General features: G+C 44.2%; 1 protein-coding gene across 4 annotated transcripts in view; it reads right to left on the minus strand.

Annotated features, from left to right (window-relative positions):
* Positions 1 to 20,986, minus strand: part of otof (otoferlin) — a 313,157-nt gene that overhangs the window by 214,913 nt on the left and 77,258 nt on the right. For all 4 annotated transcript variants that reach the window (XM_033021479.1, XM_033021476.1, XM_033021478.1 and 1 more), the window contains exon 2: positions 18,224 to 18,282. Coding sequence is in view for 3 of the 4 variants with exons in the window: in XM_033021476.1 (XP_032877367.1) it covers positions 18,224 to 18,282 (59 nt within the window). In the remaining variant the exon portion in view is untranslated. The remainder of the gene's footprint in view (positions 1 to 18,223; positions 18,283 to 20,986) is intronic.

Consider the following 20,986-nt stretch of genomic DNA (forward strand, 5'->3'; position numbering starts at 1 on the left):
CTATTAACCTCAAAAACATTCACAAATCTTCCTTCCAAGAGAGTTCCAAAGATGTACAAAACTTTTGGGGGGAAAAAAAGATTCCGTCATCTTTATAATGCCTTATGATGTGACCTAGAGTTTGTCACGAGGAAATACTCCATATCTATCCTGTAAAGACCTATCATAGGTCCTGTTGCGTCTTCTAAACTCCAGCAAATAGAAACCTACTTTATCCAATCTTTCCTCATAAGACAACCAGCCCATTCTAACTGTTTTCCAAGTGGACTCTTATTGAACTACCGACACATTGGTATTTGTCCTTAAATAAAGAGACTAAACGTTATTCCCTTATCGTGCATCCATACACAGTAAATGGATTGCTTGTAATCATGTATTGTCTTTCTGCTGACTGGTTAGCACGTAACAAACTCTTTTCATTGCACCTCGGTACATGTGACAATAAACTAAACTGAAACTAATTATGTATGCATTATTCCAGATATGATTTCCCAACGTTCTTTACAACTGAAGTATAATCTCCCTTCTTTTAGAGCCTCTGACCAAGTTGCCCAACTAAATTAGTCCAATTTGTCTGCATTAGGCCAATATTGAAGTACCTGTCCAAATGTCTTTCTGACATGGGATTTGCCACTCACCACTACCACTTCCTGTGGCAACTCATATCACATTCTCACCATCCTGTGAGGTAAGATGTCCCTCATGTCCCTCTCACAATTAAATCCATGCCCTCAAGTTTTAGACATCCCTTCCTGGGAAAAGACTGTGGACATTCACTGTATCAGTGCCCTCATGATTTTATAAACCTCAATAAGATAATCTGTCAACTTTCAACGCTCCGGAGAAGAAAGCCGTAATCTTTTAGTCTCCTCTTATAATGCAAAGCTTTCAGTTCCAGTGACATCCTTGTGAATCTTTTCTGCACTCTTTACAGCTTAATGATGCCTTTCTAACACCAGAACTGGGCTGCACACATGACTGCATGTGTGACATCAACATCATACATATTTATAATATAATGTCAACTTTTGCAGTTAATGCTCTGACTGATGAAGGCAAGCATGCCAAATGCCTTCCTCGCCATCCTGTCTATTTGTCGCCACCTTTAGGGAACAATGTCATAACCCAAGGTCACTCTGTTCTACAACACTCTCTCCAGGAGCCCTGACATTTACTGTCTGTCCTGCATGGGTTCAACTTACCAAAGTACCACACTTCACATATGTCCAAATTAAATTCCATCTGCCATTTCTTGGCACACTTTCCCAGTTGATCTTGCTGTAATCTCAGTAACTCTTCACTCCTCATTCTACCCCCAGGTTTGGTGTTATCCACAAACATACTAACCACATTCTCATCCAAATTGATAATATAGATGACAAGCAACAACAAACCCAACACCGATCCCTGTAGCACACCTCTGATCACAGGCTTTCAATATACGAGAATTCTCCTTCCTCAAGCCAATTTTATATCCAATTGGCTAGTTCACCCTGGAGCCCATGCGATCTGACCTTTTAGACCAGCCTACCTTGTGTAATCTTGTCTAAGACCTTGCTAAAATCCATGTAAACAATGTCCATTACCTTGCCCTAATCAATCCTCTTGGTCACTCTTTAAAAAATCTCAAATCAAATTTGTGAGACATGATCTGTTATGAGCTAAGTCTTGGTCACTATCCCTAACCAGTCTTATTGCTCCAAATGCAGATAGATCCTGTCTCCCAGAATCCCCTCCAGTAACTTTCCCAACAACTGATGTTAGGCTCACTGGTGTGTAGTGTTCTGGCATGTTAAATAAAGGCACATTTGCCACCATCCGGTCTACGGGTACGTCACTGGTGAATAATACTATTACAAACTAACGGAACAGTGTGTCGAACAGCATTTGTGGATGGAAAGGAATGGCCAATGTTTTTGGTTAAAATCTGTCCACAGGACCGGGTGTGCCCCCATTTCACTATCTGTGAAACATTTAAAATGGTTAAAAATCATACTTTTTTTCCTCAGGTTTAGTTTAGTTTAGATATACAGCGTGGAAGCAGGCTCTTTGGCTCACCGAGTCCGCACTGACCAGTGATCCCTGCATATTAACACAAACTTACACTAGGGACAATTTACATTTATACCAAGTATACAAACCCAAGCCAATTAATCTACGAACATATATGTCTTCGGAATGTGGGAGGAAACTGAATATCTCGGAGAATACCCACCGGTCTCGGGGAGAACGTACAAACTCCGTAAAGACAGTACCCGTGGTAGGGATCGAACCTGGGTCTCTGGTGCTGCAAGCGCTGTGAGGCAGCAACTCTACCGCTACGCCACTGCCCGCCTCCAGCTTGCTGAAATTTTTTCCACATTCGAAAGTGTAAGGGCTTTTTGATAAAGGAGCATATTTTAAAAGAAAACTGTGCAATAGAAATTCCTTAACAAAACAATTCTTGTTCCAGATGTGCATATAAATGTAGGAATCTCAAAAATGCAGAGTTAAAATGATGGAAGTACATGAGGATCGAACCTCCATTGCAGCATCAATGAAAGTTATTTGAAAGGCTGCACAAATATAAATCACAACATTTCAAGTTATGCCCCTGTCCCACTTAGGAAACCTGAACAGAAACCTCTGGTGATCTTGCGCCCCACCCAAGGTTTTGTGAGGTTCCTGGAGGTTCCTGGTGGTTTTGGTCACTCTCTCTAATGATCGAAAGTCGTTTCTGCGTAGTTGAGGCTTCTTCTATGTTCCTGCGAATAATTCAACAAAATTAAAACCGGCCTTGACTAAAAATAGGTTTCCATTTGGTCAAAGCCAGTGGAGTGGGGTCGTTATTTACTTACAGGCAATCTAAGGCAATCTCCTTCGCTGACGGCCATTTTGATTGGCTCATTGGAGTTTTCAGCAAAGATCCTATCGGATCTTTGGTTTTCAGGACCTAGAAGATCCACCGGAAGGTAAAATGCCCGCTATCTTTATTAAACTTCTTAAAACTGTCTCCACTCCTTCTCCCCCTCCCCCCCTCCCCCCCCCCCCTTATCTCTCCTTCTCTCCCGCGCTCTCTAAATCAATCAATCACTCAATCAGTTTTATTCGTCACATTGCACATAAAGTGCAAGTGAAATGAATTTGTCAGCAGCGGTACAATGATAAAGAACACATAAAAACACACTAAAAATTTAACACAAACATCCACCACAGCATTCATCACTGTGGTGGAAGGCACAAAATTTGGCCAGTCCTCCTACATTTTCCCCCGCTGCAGGCATCCAGATGTATAGACAAGGTAAAAAGTCCAGGTAAGTCCAGAATCGGCTCTTCCCCACCGGAGACCGTGGCTTCAGGTTGGTGTAGGCCGCAGGCCGGCGGTCGAAGATTTAAAGTCCCCGCCGTGCCGCAGCCAGAAGCACCGCAGACTGCAGGGCCGGCGGTCGAAGCTCCCCTCCAGGGGTCCCCGGCGAGGGACCCCGCTCCTGATGGTAAGTCCATGCCAGGCCCGTGGTAGAAGTAGGCCGCGGGCCAGCTGTGGAAGCTTCTTTTTCTCCCGGGTCCCCATGAGGGATCCCAGGCTGCGGACGCCGCGCCAGCTGGAGCTCTGCAGACCGCGACTTCAGGCTGCCGGCTGCCGCGGGCCAGCAAAACGGAGTTCTCCCCTCCGGCGAGCCTCGGCGAGGGCTCGCCCGCTCCGCGCCGAGAGTCCGCGCTGCGCCCGCCGCTGAAGCCCTAGGCGCATCTCCAGGAAAGGCCGCCCGATCCTCGTTGTTAGGCCACGGGAGAGGCGACCTGGAAAAAGTCGCTTCTCCGTGGAGGAGGCAACCAAAATGGTTTCCCCCTCACCCCCCCACACCGTGCTCTGTGGCAACCGTTTACCTTCCTTTTCATCGCGCAGACAGCGCTCCTCCGCTGTCCCCGAGGCTTTCCAGGCAAATGACCAAAACCTCTGGCGACTCATGGAAACCTTGGGTGGGGCGCAAGGTCACCAGAGGTTTCCGTTCAGGTTTCCTAAGTGGGACAGGGGCATTAGTACCATTTAACATCCTATCCTACAGATACAGCAGTCTCAAAAGCACTTGTTATTATTTTTCCACTCTGACTGGGAGCACAGTGGTTTTAAAAATTGATGCAGCAACACAAAATCACGGTATTGTTTCCTTGATGATATTTCTGAAAGCACCGGTTCCCTGGTATTACTGCAAATGATTCATGCGCAGCCAACAGCAGCAGTTACTCTTTCCCCAGCCTTCATGAAATAATAACTTCAGCATTGGAGGGATGAAAATATTACATTGCACTTGTTAGGTCATCATCCAGACATGTTAACTCCAGTAAATATAGCAGAGTCTATTTTAGCCTGTTGGTTATCAGTACAAGAGACCACATAGAACATAGAGCAAGGAATTGATCCCTTGGCCCACAATGCCTGCTGAACATGATGCTGAAATCTATCTGCCTGCAGGTAATCCACGAACCTCTATTCCCTATGCATCCACGTGCCCATCCATGTCACTTAAATAGTTTCTGCCTTGACAGGCAGCACCTCTGTGTAATATTCCCTCTAGTATTTGATATATCCCCCTGGGAAAAAATGTTCCTGACTGCCTACTCTATCTATTTCATAATTGTATATATTTCTATCAGGTCACCACTCAAATTCTGACATTTCAGGGAAAACAATCCAAGTGTGTCCAACCTCTTCCTGGACACACTAATACCCCCTAATCCAGGCATCACTGCACCCTTTCTAAAGCCTTCAATTACTTCCTGTAATGGAGCAGCCAAAGATTAAAACTAAAAACTAAAAGATGGTCAGCTTTTAACATTGGATGACTGGCTGGGAAGGCAGCTAGGCTTCACTGGTTCTTTCAGTCTTGGGGCTCAGCTCATGCCCAGAGCATGGCATCAGAAACATTCCACTGGCAGGTTAATATGTCATCTATCTGCATATTCCCCATAATGGAGGTGCATGTCCAGAACCAATAATAACAGACCCATGGGCAAAATACTGCAGATGTTGGAAATAAGAAATGGAACTGAAATACTGTGTATGGTGGAGAGAGAAAAAGAGTTATTGGGCAAGTGCCTATCTGACATGTGGGAGTCATTTAAAGACCAGCTGATCAGAGTTCAGGATGGCATGTTCCAGTAAGGAAGAGGGATAAAGAATGGCAAAGTAATGGAGTCTCGGGTGACCAATAAAGTTGTAAATTTAGTCAAAAAGAAACTGTAGTTTTCTCTGGAACGTCAAAGGTTCAGAGAACACCTGATAGAACTATATACAATTATGAGAGGCACAGATAGGGTAACTAGAACCCCCGCACCCCCAAGATTGAGGGGGGGATCTTATAGAAAATTACAACATTCTTAAGGGGTTGGACAGGCTAGATGCAGGAAGATTGTTCCCGATGTTCCCAGAACAAGAGGTCACATTTTAAGGATAAAGGGGAAATCTTTTAGGACTGAGATGAGAAAAACATTTTTTACACAGAGTGGTGAATCTCTGGAATTCTCTGCCACAGAATGTAGTTGAGGCCAGTTCATTCGCTATATTTAAGAGGGAGTTAGATGTGGCCCTTGTGGCTAAAGGAATCAGGGGGTATGGAGAGAAAGCAGGTACAGGATACGGAGTTGGATGATCAGTCAAGATCATATTGAATGGCGGTGCAGGCTCGAAGGGCCGAATGGCCGACTCCTGCACCTATTTTCTATGTTTCTATGTTTCTATGGAACGTTAAAACTGTTTTAAGTTCAGAGAGGGGAATGTTTAAAGGAGATATGCAGGTCACATTTTCTTTCCAGGGGTGGATGCCTGGAATGCAATGCCATGGGTGGTGATGGAAGCAGATAGAATAGTGGCATTTAAGTGTTTTTTTGATAGGACATGGTTGTGCAGGGGATGGAGGGATTTTGATCACATGCAGGCAGAGGAGATTCGTTCAATTTGGCATCATGTTCAGCGGAGACATTGTGGGCCACAATGCCTGTTACAGTGCTGTACTGTTCTATTGTCAACACTGTGAAAATTACAGCAGCTTCTGGACCTCTTCTCATATGCAGATATACACTTCTTCATTGTCAACATCAAATTCTTGGCCAATGAGGAATATTGGGATAAACCAAATTGTGATTATCTCAGCTGGAACTGATGTAGCTACAACACAAGTGTTGTCAATCCTTCCCAAATAGAAAATAATACTTCCACAGTAAGACAGCGGTCTGGAAATTGAATAACACGTACTTAGGTGCATTACAATGTTTGTGCAGGATAGACCAATAAAGGTTTTGTTTGAAGCCTGCTGCAAAGTTCAGTATCAGTCAAGACCAAAGCATTGCAATCAGCCATCCATTTCTGGATAGCCAGGTAGAATATTAGTAGTTGGGTCAAGATTGGAACAGAGGATAAGATAAATGGAAGTGATTGGGAATTGGTACTTGAATGTTAGGTAATACAGTAAACCTTCTTTGTAACGGAAGATAGACACAAAAAGCTGGAGTAACTCAGCGGGACAGGCAGCATCTCTGGAGAGGAATGGGTGATGTTTTGGGTCGAGACCCTTCATCAGACGGACCCCATTATAGTGGATTTTGGTTTATAATGGACAGACCATCCAACACCACCCTACCTCACCAGCCCCAATGCTACATCCGGCTTATACCAGTGAGCCCTTCTTCACCCACCACATGTCCCTTTTGATATGGCTGTCGTTGCAGCTCATGTTGTCGCCACTGGGGACAGTGTTTTCTTCAGGCTGCTGCCACCAACAATACAAGCTTGGTTATAATGGGCCACTCTGTCCTCACCACCTATTGCTTCTTTCTATCAGCCATCACTTTGTCCACTCAGCCTCTCCAACCCTCCACAGTCGCCGCCTCCTCCGTTTCTTGCCACTTTGTCCAGTCTGCCGCCTTTTCCTCCATCTCCTCCTGCATCTCCCATCGCTCTGCCCACTCCTCCTCTCCTCCCCTCCACCTCCTTCTCCCCGGGAGTTGCTGACATGTTCCACTTTGGAAGATGTCAACGATTGTGGGGGAGGAGGAGGAGAAGACAGCTATGGAGGAGACAAAGCGATTGGAGAGAGGGGAGAGAACCCTACTGAGACCAAGCACATCCTGTCGTTCGTGGTGACCTGAAGAAAGCTCTCCCTGTCCGGGTCTACAACATGAGCCACAATAACAGCTGCGTCAACCGGTGAAGTGAAGAAGGGCTCGCTGGTGCAGACCAGCGGCATTGACGCCTAGTTTTAAGGTGAAATGGCACAAAGTGCTGGAGTAACTCAGCAAACTGAATCAGTCTGAAGAACGGTCCCGATGTTACCTATCCGTGTTCTCCAGCGACGCTGCCTGATCCACTGAGGTTCTCCAGAACTTTGTATCATCTGGTGTATTGTCCATCATTGCAGTTCTAACTGCATACAATGATAACAAGGTACTCGGATATAACGAACAATAGGCAATAATGGATACCATCGGTTATTGCCCCCCACCCCCTTTCCTTATGGTCTGTGATAACAAGGGTTTACTGCATATGACTATGGGTGAAGTGTTAAGGTGCAGATGTTGGCCAGAGGTGCGGGGAGGTTTGGTAAGGATCAAGAGGTCTGGGCGGGGGAATGGGCGGTAACCGGAGGTGTGTGCCGGAGTCCCCAAGGGGCAGGTATCACAAAAGGCAAAATTTAATTGAAGGGCCACATCCCACGCAGGTATAATACAAAATGACAGAAACAACACGTGGATATGTGGTGCCTGTCAATGCCTGGACTCCACCAGCCCTGGCAGGGGCTGGATAGAGATCCTGAAGAAAAACAAGGATCGTGGAATTCAGACCAAATTCGCAATTTTCCTTTTGGATTCTTTTTTCAGTGACATTGAATTATATAACATGCCAAACGTGATGCTCTGCTCTCCCACTTCCTTGTGAAATTCCTTAACCACATATTTCAACCACATTATCTTGTCATATTTTAGGAGACAGAACAGATTCAAACAGCTCATCAATTACCCATTCGTTATTAAGATTTGGTCTGAGACAACAGAAGACACTCTGAAGATTTATTAAAAATTATAAGTCATGCCACAAAAATTGGATTAGTAACATAATACAACTTCTTCAGATATCAGCATGCTCCACATAGCAGTTAAATTACCCTTGTCCAGTAACATTTCACACTGAAGATCACTGATGCTTATATCTATAACAGAACACTGAAAGGATTGAAATACATGTGTGGGGAACTGCAATGTAAAAATGCCTAGTCTGCACTTTGAAATGCTTTGAGCAGATTCAGCATCTGAAAAGAAAAAATATGATATAAAGACTAATGGGCCTGTCCCACTTAGGCTATTTTTTTAGGCGACTACAGGCGACTAGGTTATCGCCACCTGGTCGTGAGTAGTCTCCTCAGTTGCCCAAAGAGTCGTAGCGTCTTTCTGGTGGCCGCTGGATTTTCAACATGTGGGTTGTGGATAGTGGGTTTGATGCCAATGAGCATAGCTTGACTTCTCCTGACATAGATGCTGTCGTAGTTGTCGCCAGGTTAACGTAGGTTGTCGCCTGGTGACGTAGGTTGTCGCCAGGTGACGTAGGTTGTCGCCAGTACTAACTTTGTTTTTTTTGTTGTTAAAGTAATGATTCTATTTCAAATTTTATGTCGAAGGGGGGTCCAGTCACCATTTTTCGGCGACCTGCTATGATTATGACAGTCGCCTAAAAATAGCCCGTGGGATAGGCCCTTAAAGATTTAGAAATTTGTTTTTTTTGGTGCATTATCAGGGCTGCCAACTCTCACGCATTGAGCGTGAAAATCACGCATTTCACCGATTCTCACTCTCTCACGCTGATCACAGTATTCTCACGCTTTTTTTAAAAATTAAGAAAGTCACAAAAAATTCAATTCGCCCAAGGCTTCCACACTCCTCCACACTGACCAATGAGAATAGCTTTCTGTCAGAGGGTTGCCCGTAAATAACAAACAATTTGATTGGCTTAAGCCCATCGCACACTATTTAAAATGACAAATTCTGTGGTGCTAATGATTCCATTTGACACTCAACTGCTGGAAATTCAAATTAAAGCAAAAATTGTTTTAGAGGTGAGTAAAAACCATGAGGGGAATGTATAAGGTGAATGCATAGTCTTTTTCCCAGGATATGCGATTCAAGAACTAGAGGGCATTGGTTTAAAGCAGGGCTGTCAAACTACTGGCCCGCGGGATGATTTGGGGGAAAAAAGGAGTTTAGTTAGAGTCTGAAGGTGAGACACGGCAATGGTCCCAGCACCGACCCCCGAGGCACCGCTCACACCTCCCGCCCTCACGTCCGGCAGCTCTGTGTCCGTCGGCTGCTCTGTCCACACCCCATGGAGTTTTAACCCCGGCCTGGAGCCAGGAGTGGACCGGGTGAGTGGGGGCGTCGGTGCCACCTCCAGAACCGCGGGGATGAATCTCGGGCTAAGGCTTCGCTCCGATGCCCAGGTCACTGACCCTCACCTCCCCCAGACCCCAGAGCAGGGACACAGAGCACCTTGGCCGACCTGCATTCCCGGAGCGGTGGGGGGATAGAGACGGGGGGGGGGGGGGGGGGGGGGGGGGGGAGTGGGGGGGGGGGAGAGGGAAACACTCCCCGGACATCGCCAAGTGTCCGAATGTCTGCTCCGGGTGTTGTCGCCGCTTCACTGACACACACTCTAACACACAACCTATCACACACTGACACACGCACTGGCACACACAAGGTTTAAAGGGATATGGGCCAAATGCAGATAAATGGGACTAATTTAGATGGGGCATCTTGATCTGCATGGACAAGTTGGGATGAAGGGCCTGTTTCCATGCTGTAAGACTGTGACACATAGAAAAGGTGCAATTGCTCTGGAGAGGATCCAGGGTGATTTATAAGGATGTTGGCAGGGCTGGAATTTTCTTTCATTTTGAAGAAAGATTTGACAACTGGGATTGTATTCTCTGCAGCAGCGGAGGTGAAGAAAAGACTTAGTTGAGGTGAATAATATGAGACTAGGACCTGTTTTGCTTAACAAAGTGTGTAGGAAGGAACTGCAGATGCTGGTTTAAACTGAAGATAGACACAAAAATAACTCAGCAGGACAGGCAACATCTCTGGAGAGAAAGAATGGGTGATGTTTTGGGTCGAGACCTTCAGACTGATTTTTAAAAACAGCCATATAGATGTAAAACACAATGACTGGAGATGTGTGTTATCCAACTAAGGGCTGAAATCAGAATCATGTGTTCATCTTTATTGACATGACACCATAATATATATATATTACAGAAAAAATAATTTAATGGGGTGGCACGGTGGTGCAGCGTTGGAGTTGCTGCCTTACAGCACCACAGACCCAGATTTGATCCTGATTACTGGTGCTGTCTGTACAGAATTTGTACATACTCACTATGACCACATGGGTTTTCTCCGGATATTCTGGTTTCTCCCACAACCAAAAGAAGTGCAGGGTTGTAGATTAATTGGCTTCTGTAAATTGTCCCTGGCATGTAGCATAGAACTGGTGTATGGTAGATTGCTGGTCGGCTTGGACTTGGTGGGCCAAAGGGCCTGTTTTCACATATGTTTTACATATATATCTTAATTTCATTGAACCATATACTTGGTTGAATATGTGGCGTTAATTTAGTCTTGTTTCTATAGTCAAAGGGTAAGATTGTTTAATTTATTTGTGCAGAACAGTGAGGGAAGTCCAACCTCTTGCCTTGTTTCTATGTTTTCTTTATAATCTGATTTCCATACATGAATGTACTATGGTCATTTATGTGCTGCACCTGTTAAAGCCTGGCTCTACTGTGGAATGTAACTAGTAATGTAATTTAGCCTAATCTTATTCATACCTAATCCAATTTAAAGCATAAATGTTGCATTCAAGTGTAGGTTAAAAGACTCACTACAGTATGCACCAGATTGCACAATTTCAAGCTGAAAAATGCCACATCCCACAACCCCATTCCCCCCCCCCCCCCCCCCCCCCCCCCTGTCACTACGCTCCCTCAGGCTTGATCGCTGCACTTCCTCGCAATCCACAGAAAATACTACCAGGGAGATGACGGAAAGTGGAAGTAGAACACAGTGCTGTCGTGGTGTGTGAGGACCCTCCTGCAAGATTGTCTGCCTTGAATGAATCCAGTGCTATGACTGAACTCAATGCTTCTGCAAGATGCAGGGTGGTCAATGAGGCTGAGATTGCAGCTTATAGGTATTATGCAAAAATACTAAAAGGATAAACTCAGTGGTGGAACAACCAGTCATAAGATTTCACACACACTCAACAATAAACACAGAAGCTGGTTAAGTGCAAGATTAAGTTTAGACTCTAACTTAAATTTCATTGGCAATGCCACAACAACACACTAATCCTATTTTTGGAACTGTTCACAAAAAAAATCATAGCTCCAATTTAAGAAAGTAAGGAAGGTAGCAGGCAGTACAGGACTGATGTTGGAGAAACAAAGCCAGTTGTGCACTGAAATGCCAGGGCCAATTCCCCGATGAGCACAAATTTATCATTAATGCAACCTAGCTAGCCCATGTTAAATTGCTTCCTTGAATGATATTAGATTAGATTAGATTAGATTAGATATAATTTAATTGCCACACAACCAAGGTCGGTGGAATTTGGGTTGCCAGCAGCGGTACAATAATAAAGAACACAACCACAATAAAAAAATTTACACAAACATCCACCACAGCATTCATCACTGTGGTGGAAGGCACAGAGCTTGGCCAGTCTTCCTCCATTTCCCCCCGTGGTCGGGACCTCCACCCTCCACAGCCGTTGCTGCGGGCGTCCAGATGGTAAGGGACAAAGTCAAAGTCAAAGTCAAGGTGAGTCCAGGATCGGCTCTTCCCAACCAGAGACCGCGGCTTCAGGCTGGTGTAGGCCGCAGGCCGGCGGTCAAAGTTTTAAAGTACCTGCCGTGCCGCAGCCGGAAGCACCGCAGTCTGCAGGGCCGGCGGTCGAAGCTCCCCTCCAGGGGAGATGATAAGTCCATGCCGCACCCGCGGTAGAAGATGGCCGCGGGCCGGCAGTGAAAGCTTCTTCTTCCCCCCGGGTCCTCCACGAGGGATCCCGGGCTGTAGACGCCGCACCACCTGGAGTTCTGCAGACCGCGACTTCAGGCTGCCGGCTGCCCCGGGCCAGCGAAACGGAGCGCTCCCCTCCAGCGAGGTCTCACCCGCTCCGTGCCGAGAGTCCACGCTGCGCCCGCCGCTGAAGCTCCGGGCGCGTCTCCGGGAAAGTCCGCGCCGATCCTTGCTGCTAGGCCACGGGGGAGGCGACCTGAAAAAATCGCCTCTCCATGGAAGAGGCGGCCAAAACGGTTTCCCCCTTACCTCCCCCACACCACCCCCCACACATAACACACAAAGAAACATTAAAAACAAACTTTTAAACATACTAAAAAAATTAAAAAAGTTGGAAAAAAAACGGACACGCTGCCGACAGGCTGCTGCCAGTGCAGCGCCCCCTTGTTAAGGTATTCAGTTAAGGTGTTCATATGCACATAAACAGACAATAAAAATACCAGTTTCTGTAATATGGTATTAATATGATTATTCAGACAACTAAACTGTGAAGCAGTAGTTTAATATGTTTTAGTTGTCTGAATACCTTCACCATTATTGATCACTCAGCAGTCACAAAATCAAGGCAAATGTTTGCCTCCAGGGACTGTTTTTTTCCAGCTTGAAAAGGGGGACAGAATGAGCATGGAACATTGCAGATAGAGAGTCGGGTGCAATAATTATGGGCCCAGTAGTTTGACTATGGTAATAGGAAAAAGATTGAAGATCTTTTGGATTAGTTCTTAAACGGAATCAGGCAATCAGATCAGGCTGATAAAAAGTGAGCAACATTTTAAAAATCTAACTGCATATTTTGAAGATGTTACATAGATAGTGGGAGGTAAACCCACACTATTAGAACAAATGCGATTCAAAGTCTTTCAATAATAATATAGCAGATTCACTAACTTTTGAGCCTCTGGTATTAATGACAATAAATCAAGCTGGGTTGAAAACTGTTCAAGAAGGAACTGCAGATGCTGGAAGATCGAAGGTACACAAAAATGCTGGAGAAACTCAGCGGGTGCAGCAGCATCTATGGAGCGAAGGAAATAGGCGACGTTTCGAGCCGAAACCCTTCTTCAGACTGATGGGGGGTGGGGGGGAGAAGGAAGGAAAAAGGGAGGAGGAGGAGCCCGAGGGCGGGGGGATGGGAGGAGACAGCTCGAGGGTTAAGGAAGGGGAGGAGACAGCAAGGGCTAGCAAAACTGGGAGAATTCAACATTCATGCCATCAGGACGCAAGCAACCCAGGTGGAATATGAGGTGCTGTTCCTCCAATTTCCGGTGTTGCTCACTCTGGCAATGGAGGAGACTCAGGACAGAGAGGTCGGATTGGGAGGGGGAGTTGAAGTGCTGAGCCACCGGGAGTTCAGGTAGGTTATTGCGGACTGAGCGGAGGTGTTCGGCGAAACGATCGCCCAACCTCCGCTTAGTCTCCCCGATGTAAATCAGCTGACATCTAGAGCAGTGGATGCAGTAGATGAGGTTGGAGGAGATACAGGTGAACCTTTGTCGCACCTGGAACGACTGCTTGGATCCTTGAATGGAGTCGAGGGGGGAGGTGAAGGGACAGGTGTTGCATTTCTTGCGGCTGCAACGGAAAGTGCCCGGGGAGGGGGTGGTACGGGAGGGAAGGGAAGAATTGACAAGGCAGTTGCGGAGGGAGCGGTCTTTGCGAAAGGCAGACATAGGGGGAGATGGGAAGATGTGGCGAGTGGTGGGGTCACGTTGGAGGTGGCGGAAATGGCGGAGAATTATTTGTTGTATTTGCCGGCTGGTGGGGTGAAAGGTGAGGACTAGGGGGACTCTGCCCTTGTTGCGAGTGCGGGGATGGGGAGAGAGAGCAGTGTTGCGGGTTATGGATGAGACCCTGGTGCGAGCCTCATCTATGGTGGCGGAGGGGAATCCCCGTTCCCTGAAGAACGAGGACATTTCCGATGCCCTGGTGTGGAACGTCTCATCCTGGGAGCAGGTGCGGCGTAGGCGGAGGAATTGGGAGTAGGGGATGGAGTCTTTACAGGGGGCAGGGTGGGAAGACGTGTAGTCCAAATAGCCATGTGAGTCAGTTGGTTTGTAGTGTATGTCGGTCAGAAGTCTGTCCCCTGCGATGGAGATGGTGAGGTCAAGGAATGGTAGGGAAGTGTCGGAAATGGTCCAGGTGTATTGGAGTGCCGGATGGAAGTTGGTGGTGAAATGGATGAAGTCAGTCAGTTGTGTGTGGGTGCAGGAGGTGGCCCCAAAGCAGTCGTCAATGTAACGGAGGTAGAGGTCGGGGATGGGGCCAATCCTCCGCCATTTCCGCACCTCCAACGTGACCCCACCACTCGCCACATCTTCCCATCTCCCCCTATGTCTGCCTTCCGCAAAGACCGCTCCCTCCGCAACTCCCTTGTCAATTCTTCCCTTCCCTCACGTACCACCCCCTCCCCGGGCACTTTCCGTTGCAACCGCAAGAAATGCAACACCTGTCCCTTCACCTCCCCCATCGACTCCATTCAAGGACCCAAGCAGTCGTTCCAGGTGCGACAAAGGTTCACCTGTATCTCCTCCAACCTCATCTACTGCATCCGCTGCTCTAGATGTCAGCTGATTTACATCGGGGAGACTAGCGGAGGTTGGGCGATCATTTCGCCGAACACCTCAGCTCAGTCCGCAATAACCTACCTGAACTCCCGGTGGCTCAGCACTTCAACTCCCCCTCCCATTCCCAATCCGACCTCTCTGTCCTGGGTCTCCTCCATTGCCAGAGTGAGCAACACCGGAAATTGGAGGAACAGCACCTCATATTCCGCCTGGGTTGCTTGCGTCCTGATGGCATGAACGTTGAATTCTCCCAGTTTTGCTAGCCCTTGCTGTCTCCTCCCCTTCCTTAACCCTCGAGCTGTCTTCTCCCATCCCCCCGCCCTCGGGCTCCTCCTCCTCCCTTTTTCCTTCCTTCTCCCCCCCACCCCCCATCAGTCTGAAGAAGGGTTTCGGCCCGAAACGTCGCCTATTTCCTTCGCTCCATAGATGCTGCTGCACCCGCTGAGTTTCTCCAGCATTTTTGGGTACCTTGGGTTGAAAACTGATTTGGCATCAAGTAACTGTAGGTGGATGTGAATACATTGTTCCAGTTTCAATGATCTGGATTTAGGTGGTTTTATGATGTGTAAATGATGCAAATGCGTAGATGCAAGTTCAACAGACAGTGCAGATTACTTTAGATGGATATTCATGTATTGGGAGATTAGGCTCAGAACTGGAAGCCCATTCTGGATAAGCACAGTAATTTTCACATGGGCAGAGGGACTAGTCAACAATCGCGTAGCCTCAAAAGAAATGGCAAATAATGTGGAGAAAGACAGGTTTGTGTGCATCTCCAAATATAAGGGAGCAGAGGCACAAAGTTACTGCTGAAGCAATATGTATTTTTGGATAAATTCATAGGAAGCTTGAGCACAAGGAGGTATATTCTGCTTTTGCACAAGCCTCGTTCAAGCCTTACTTGCAATTTTCTATGTAGTGCTTGGGATCACATATGACAATTAATATTTCAGTGGGAGGAGGCCACAAGGCACCTTAAGCCTGCCTCACCATTCAATATGAGCATAGTTGATCTACGCTGGCCCCAATTCCTCTTCAGTGCAGTTACCCACAATATTTTTCAAATATTTACCTATCTCCACCTTAAATACTAATGTATTCATTAAATACTTATATTGATCTGAAGGGAAGGGGTGATAGTAACAGTAGGTCTGGATGCCACGTGATCCATCTGACTGATGTCAAGCTCTCTTTCCTCTTTGACTGAGTGCCCATCTTTGATGAGATCCTGCACTTCCAGACTGATTAACTCACTGTAACCAGTCCTGGGAGAAGGAGTATCTTCATGGAAAACCTTTCTGAAAGGAAAGAGAGGCAGCCTTGGGAAAACTGACAGTACTGATCAGAGCGACAGTACTCTCAAAAAGTGGCAGCGTAGAGCGAGTGATTATACTGTGTGATGATGTTTTACATGCGAGCTGAAAATCTGGTAGGCACTGTACTTTTACTAACTACTGTTACTGGAAAATTACTGCTCATAACATAGTAGTACAGTGTATTGACAAAAGGGCAGCCTACACAGATTATCAGTTGTATGGAACATAGAACAGTAAAAAGCCATGGTCTCCAATATTTCATACTTCCAAAAAGGTTCTGACTGTCTACCTATAAGTAACTCTCATAATTTTATAAACTTCTATCAGGTCTCCCCTCCACGCATTCCAGAGAAAACTATCCAAGTCTGTCCATCCTCGCACTGTAGCTAAAACCCCCAAATCCAGGCATCAATCAGGTAAACTTCCTCTGCACCCTTTCCAAAGATTCCACATCCTTCCTGTATTGTGGCGACCAGAACTGTATGCAATACTACAAATATGGCTTAACCAAAGTCCTATAAAGATATACATGACTAAATGTTTGAAAGCTGGTGAGCAAGTTATCAAAGATATTCTACCATTTACCAATTTCCAAGGTTTTTGGAATATCAAATTGATTTGGTTTCTTTGCCAATTAAACAAATACAAATCAAAATGTCATCAACAGCTGAATGCATGTTAAACTCAGTTTTCTATCATTAACTGAAAAGACAAAATGTCTTAATGTTTCAATAAACAAAGAATTACTAAAGATGTACAGGTTCTCACCCAGAATGTTAACTGGAATTTCCAGACCAAGCATTTAGTTGTCAGACAGAATAAGAGCATGGCAATTTTCCATAATGACTATTTAAGAAATAAACAGTATTTTATAAAAGCATATAATGCAAAATGAATAAAGTTTTTTTTCCCAATGGAAGATATTAAAATTGTGATGTTATTGTTATTTTGTGACTATTTTGAATTAAATCTCTCAGATTTGGTTTAAGGCTTGCAGCTTTTAACGGGATATCTTTCATCTTTTATTCACCATCACCATTTAACAGATTTTAAATGTTATCGTTCTTCAATAGCTGCATAGCTATAATATTATGACTTGGGGTAATTGGGGTAATTGAAGGTTTGACGCAAGGACCTTAAAGAGCTTGAAAACATCCTTCTTGAGTTTGGTTCCTCATGCAGAAGTCACAGCCTAGCATTGCAAGGCAAACACCTTTGGCTTCATCCAGTTGAGGACAATTAGCCATTTCAAATGTCCACATCTCTGTTATTTATACCTCAGCAAGTTCTATTCCAGCACATAAAATTGCACGTTAATAAATCTGTGGCATAAAAACAATCGGGTGTATTCACATGATAACCACTGAGGCTAGGTCTGCACATTTATATGAAGTCCAAAGAAGGGTCCCAACATGAAACATCACCTATCCATGTTCTCCAGGGATACTGCCTGGCTCGCTGAAGTGCTCTAGCACTTTGTGTCCACATTAATTTCCAAGTTGGGGTATAGTTACCTATGATTAGGTAATTAAAAAACAATACTTTGTTCTATCATTGGGCAATTGTTAGCTATTTACACATTTTAATATGAAACTAGATACACAAGGAACTGCAGATGCTGGAATCTTGAGCAAAACAAAGTGCTGGGGCAACTCTGCACGTCGAGCAGCATCTGTGGAGGGAAAGGATAGGCAACCTGAAAGGTCATCTGTCCGTGCCCTCCACACATGCTGCCTGATCTTCTGAGTTACTCTAGCAGTTAATATGAAACATACAAACATGCATTTACAGAAAGAAATTCCTCCAGAATTTATTTTTGCCATTTCTGTGTACTCTACGATTATTTAATCTCATGCATATGATTGTTTAATCTCATGCATAAGTATCCAAGATAGAACAATAAACATCATAATCTTTCAACTATAAATTTATTATTAATAGTCAGTACCATCTTCATGTCTATGTGAACAAAATATTTCAAACATACCTATCTTTAATTAGCAAAATAAATTACTGTGAAATATATTATATAATGAAAATGCATTTTATCATCCCTTAAAATAATACAGAAACAAATTATTACACCCTCAAAAAAAGATGAGCAATAATTAAATAAATCTAAAACCAAATATATGCAGTTTGTGGATGAAACCAAACAATTCATGTGAATCTCTTGCTGGCCAGAACATTTGTTAAAGCTTCACTGCTGTTTAAATCAGAAAACAAATGACAGAATAATTTTACCTCATCAAATTGTGCTTCATCTTCACAGTTTTCCAGAACTCTTGTATAAAATGTGATCCCTTGAAATTTAGCAGAAAAAAAACAAGTCAGAAAGAAAAGACAATCAACACAGAATTAACCAATGTTTTTACAAGCTGGCTTCAGTTGTATTTTTCACAATCACTTGAAATAAACAATATCAGTGTAACACTCAGCAACACAGGCAACATTTTTTCTGCAAATGCTGCTTGGCCTTCTGAGTGTTTTCAGCAATTTCTGTTTCAGCATCCACAGATTTTTCAATGTCACAATTCTGTCCAAACTGAACTGTAGTCATCTGTACTGACTCTTAACAGTTAACAGTTTATTAATTTGGATTGGAATATTCTTAGAGGATGAATGTGTGACAACAGTCAGAGGTTCCAAATCATATACATTTGGAACATATTTGAACATGGCAGCATTTATTTTATATTATACTGGAAGTAGCAAAACAATCAAGTGATGCACATTAAAAAAACAATTAAAATGCCTCAGGAATAATTGTTAGTGCAGATAAGTTAAAATTAGCTTGGAATCAACAGCTTAAACAATCATATGATACTCAATGGACCATTTAACACATCTTCCCTAGTAAATCAACAATTGAGACATCAGGCTGAGAGATGTATTTGCAAACTTTAAAATGTCAAATTATTAATTTAATTTTGAACGAGTTTTCCTTTCAGTCTCTTTTTAATTCCTCTTTCTCAACCCAATCTTTTATAGGTTTCTTTCTGCAATCAATTTAAACATTGCATTTACTCATGCTGACCTACCTACCATCCATCTTAATCCTTCCTCTATTTCCAATCAAAGAGGATTGAGGTGCTGCTGTCATGGCAGTTGGTGGCTAAATTAATTCAATATATAGGGTTTCGTAACCTGTTCCACATATAACATGAGAAATTTTGTTTGCCCTTTAGTAGGAATTAGTAATGGAATACCTTACTTGCTTCAATTGAAAAATAAAGTCCTGAGGGAAGAATTAGATTAAGAATTAGATCTTCCTAACAGACTCCAATTACATAAAAACGATTTTTGTGCCTCGAAACATTTTTTAAAGAATATTTGGAGGAATATCAACACCAGGATACAATTTTGTTATTATGTGTTTATAATATCTAGATAGATATTTTGGAGCCACCAGTTATGAGTTTCTAGTACAGGTACTTATCAGACTTAAAACATTTGGTTCGCACTGAACAATGGAGCAGAATATACAAACCAATTTGACGTATTTCAGTGGTGTAACACAAAACAAATAAGTCTCTTTATCTTTTCTGTTGAAACATTTTCAAGCACATTTGAAACTGGAAAGGTTTTTCGTTTTTATAGGTATGGATTAATAAGCAGTCAAAGAGCATATCCAGGTGATTTGTGAAATCCAATTCCTTTTATTTCAGGAATCAGCATAGTGCATGGACTCCAATGGCATACCAATAATCTGAGGTGGTTAGCATTTTTTTTTGTGCACCCCTTTAAGTAAATAAGTAAATATTCAGAAATGGATTTGGCCAAACTTAATGTAAAAGTTTCTGGAACACATATCCAGCAGTGGAGGCTGAGAAATGACAGGGAAAGCGACAGTTTACAATACCTTTTTCACAATGATAGATTGTTCTCGCATTTATTTTCCAATGTAATTGGTTAAACAGGACACATTGTTGAGGCCTCCAACATTTCCCAACAGGACAAACAGTCAGATCTGATCACTACAGAAATGTTCATAGCGAGTTGAGAGGGTAAGGCGCCTCACCCCTCCTCCTCTCTTCTTTGAACTAGCTCTTCCCTCTCCACTCTTTGTCCTGATATGTCCTGAGGAGAGGCATATTGTTGAAATTCTATCACTGAGACCCATCCAGCACAGAAGATAGTCTTCAGCCATTTCAGTTCATTGGATGTGATAGCAAGAAACAGCTGAGAATGCTGGATAAAATAAAGACTGTGGGATCAGGCAACGTTTTAACCGTAGTGCTTAAGTGCTCCATAACATGCTGCATTTCCTATTGTTCCGGTACAATTGCATTACTGGCATTTGCCCAGCAATTGCTCTGAGAACTGCTTGCAAAATTCACGACAAATCCAATCCAGCTCATGACAGTCCAGTCTACTCTTAAACATTGATAAGATGATGGAAGATGTGAGTCATCAGTGGTGTCAACTGTGACATTTTGGCAGGTCCACTTTGCTGTAGACTACTTCACAACTTTGGTCAAACATGTGGCGCGATAATAGTGACTTTCTTCAACATCAGGGCAGCATTTGACTGTGATTGGCATTAAGGTGATGTGATCAAACTGAAATCAATGGACATTTAAAAAAAAAAACACATCCGTGGTTAGAGTCAGACGTCTCACAAAGGGAATGTGTAGGGTGGAACTGCAGATGCTGGTTTAAACCAAAGGTAGACACAACATGCTGGAGTAACTCAGCGGGACAGGTACACAAAATGCTGAAGAAGTCCGAAGACAAAAGTCTGAAGAAGGGTCTCGACCGGAAACATCACCCATCCCTTCTCTCTAGAGCTGCTGCCTGTCCCGCTGAGGTACTCCAGCATTGTGTGTCTATCTTTGGTCTCACAAAGGGCGATTGTTGTGCTTGCCGTAGGTCAATAATCAATAATCCCAGCCCCAGGAAAACACGGGAGGAGTTCCTCAGAGTAGTATTCTAAGCACAATCCACCAGCAGATTCCACTCCAAGTTGCACACCATCCTAACTTGAAAATATATGATTGGTACTTT

Source organism: Amblyraja radiata, chromosome 5 (genome assembly GCF_010909765.2).
Source record: "Amblyraja radiata isolate CabotCenter1 chromosome 5, sAmbRad1.1.pri, whole genome shotgun sequence".
Lineage (NCBI taxonomy): Eukaryota > Metazoa > Chordata > Chondrichthyes > Rajiformes > Rajidae > Amblyraja > Amblyraja radiata.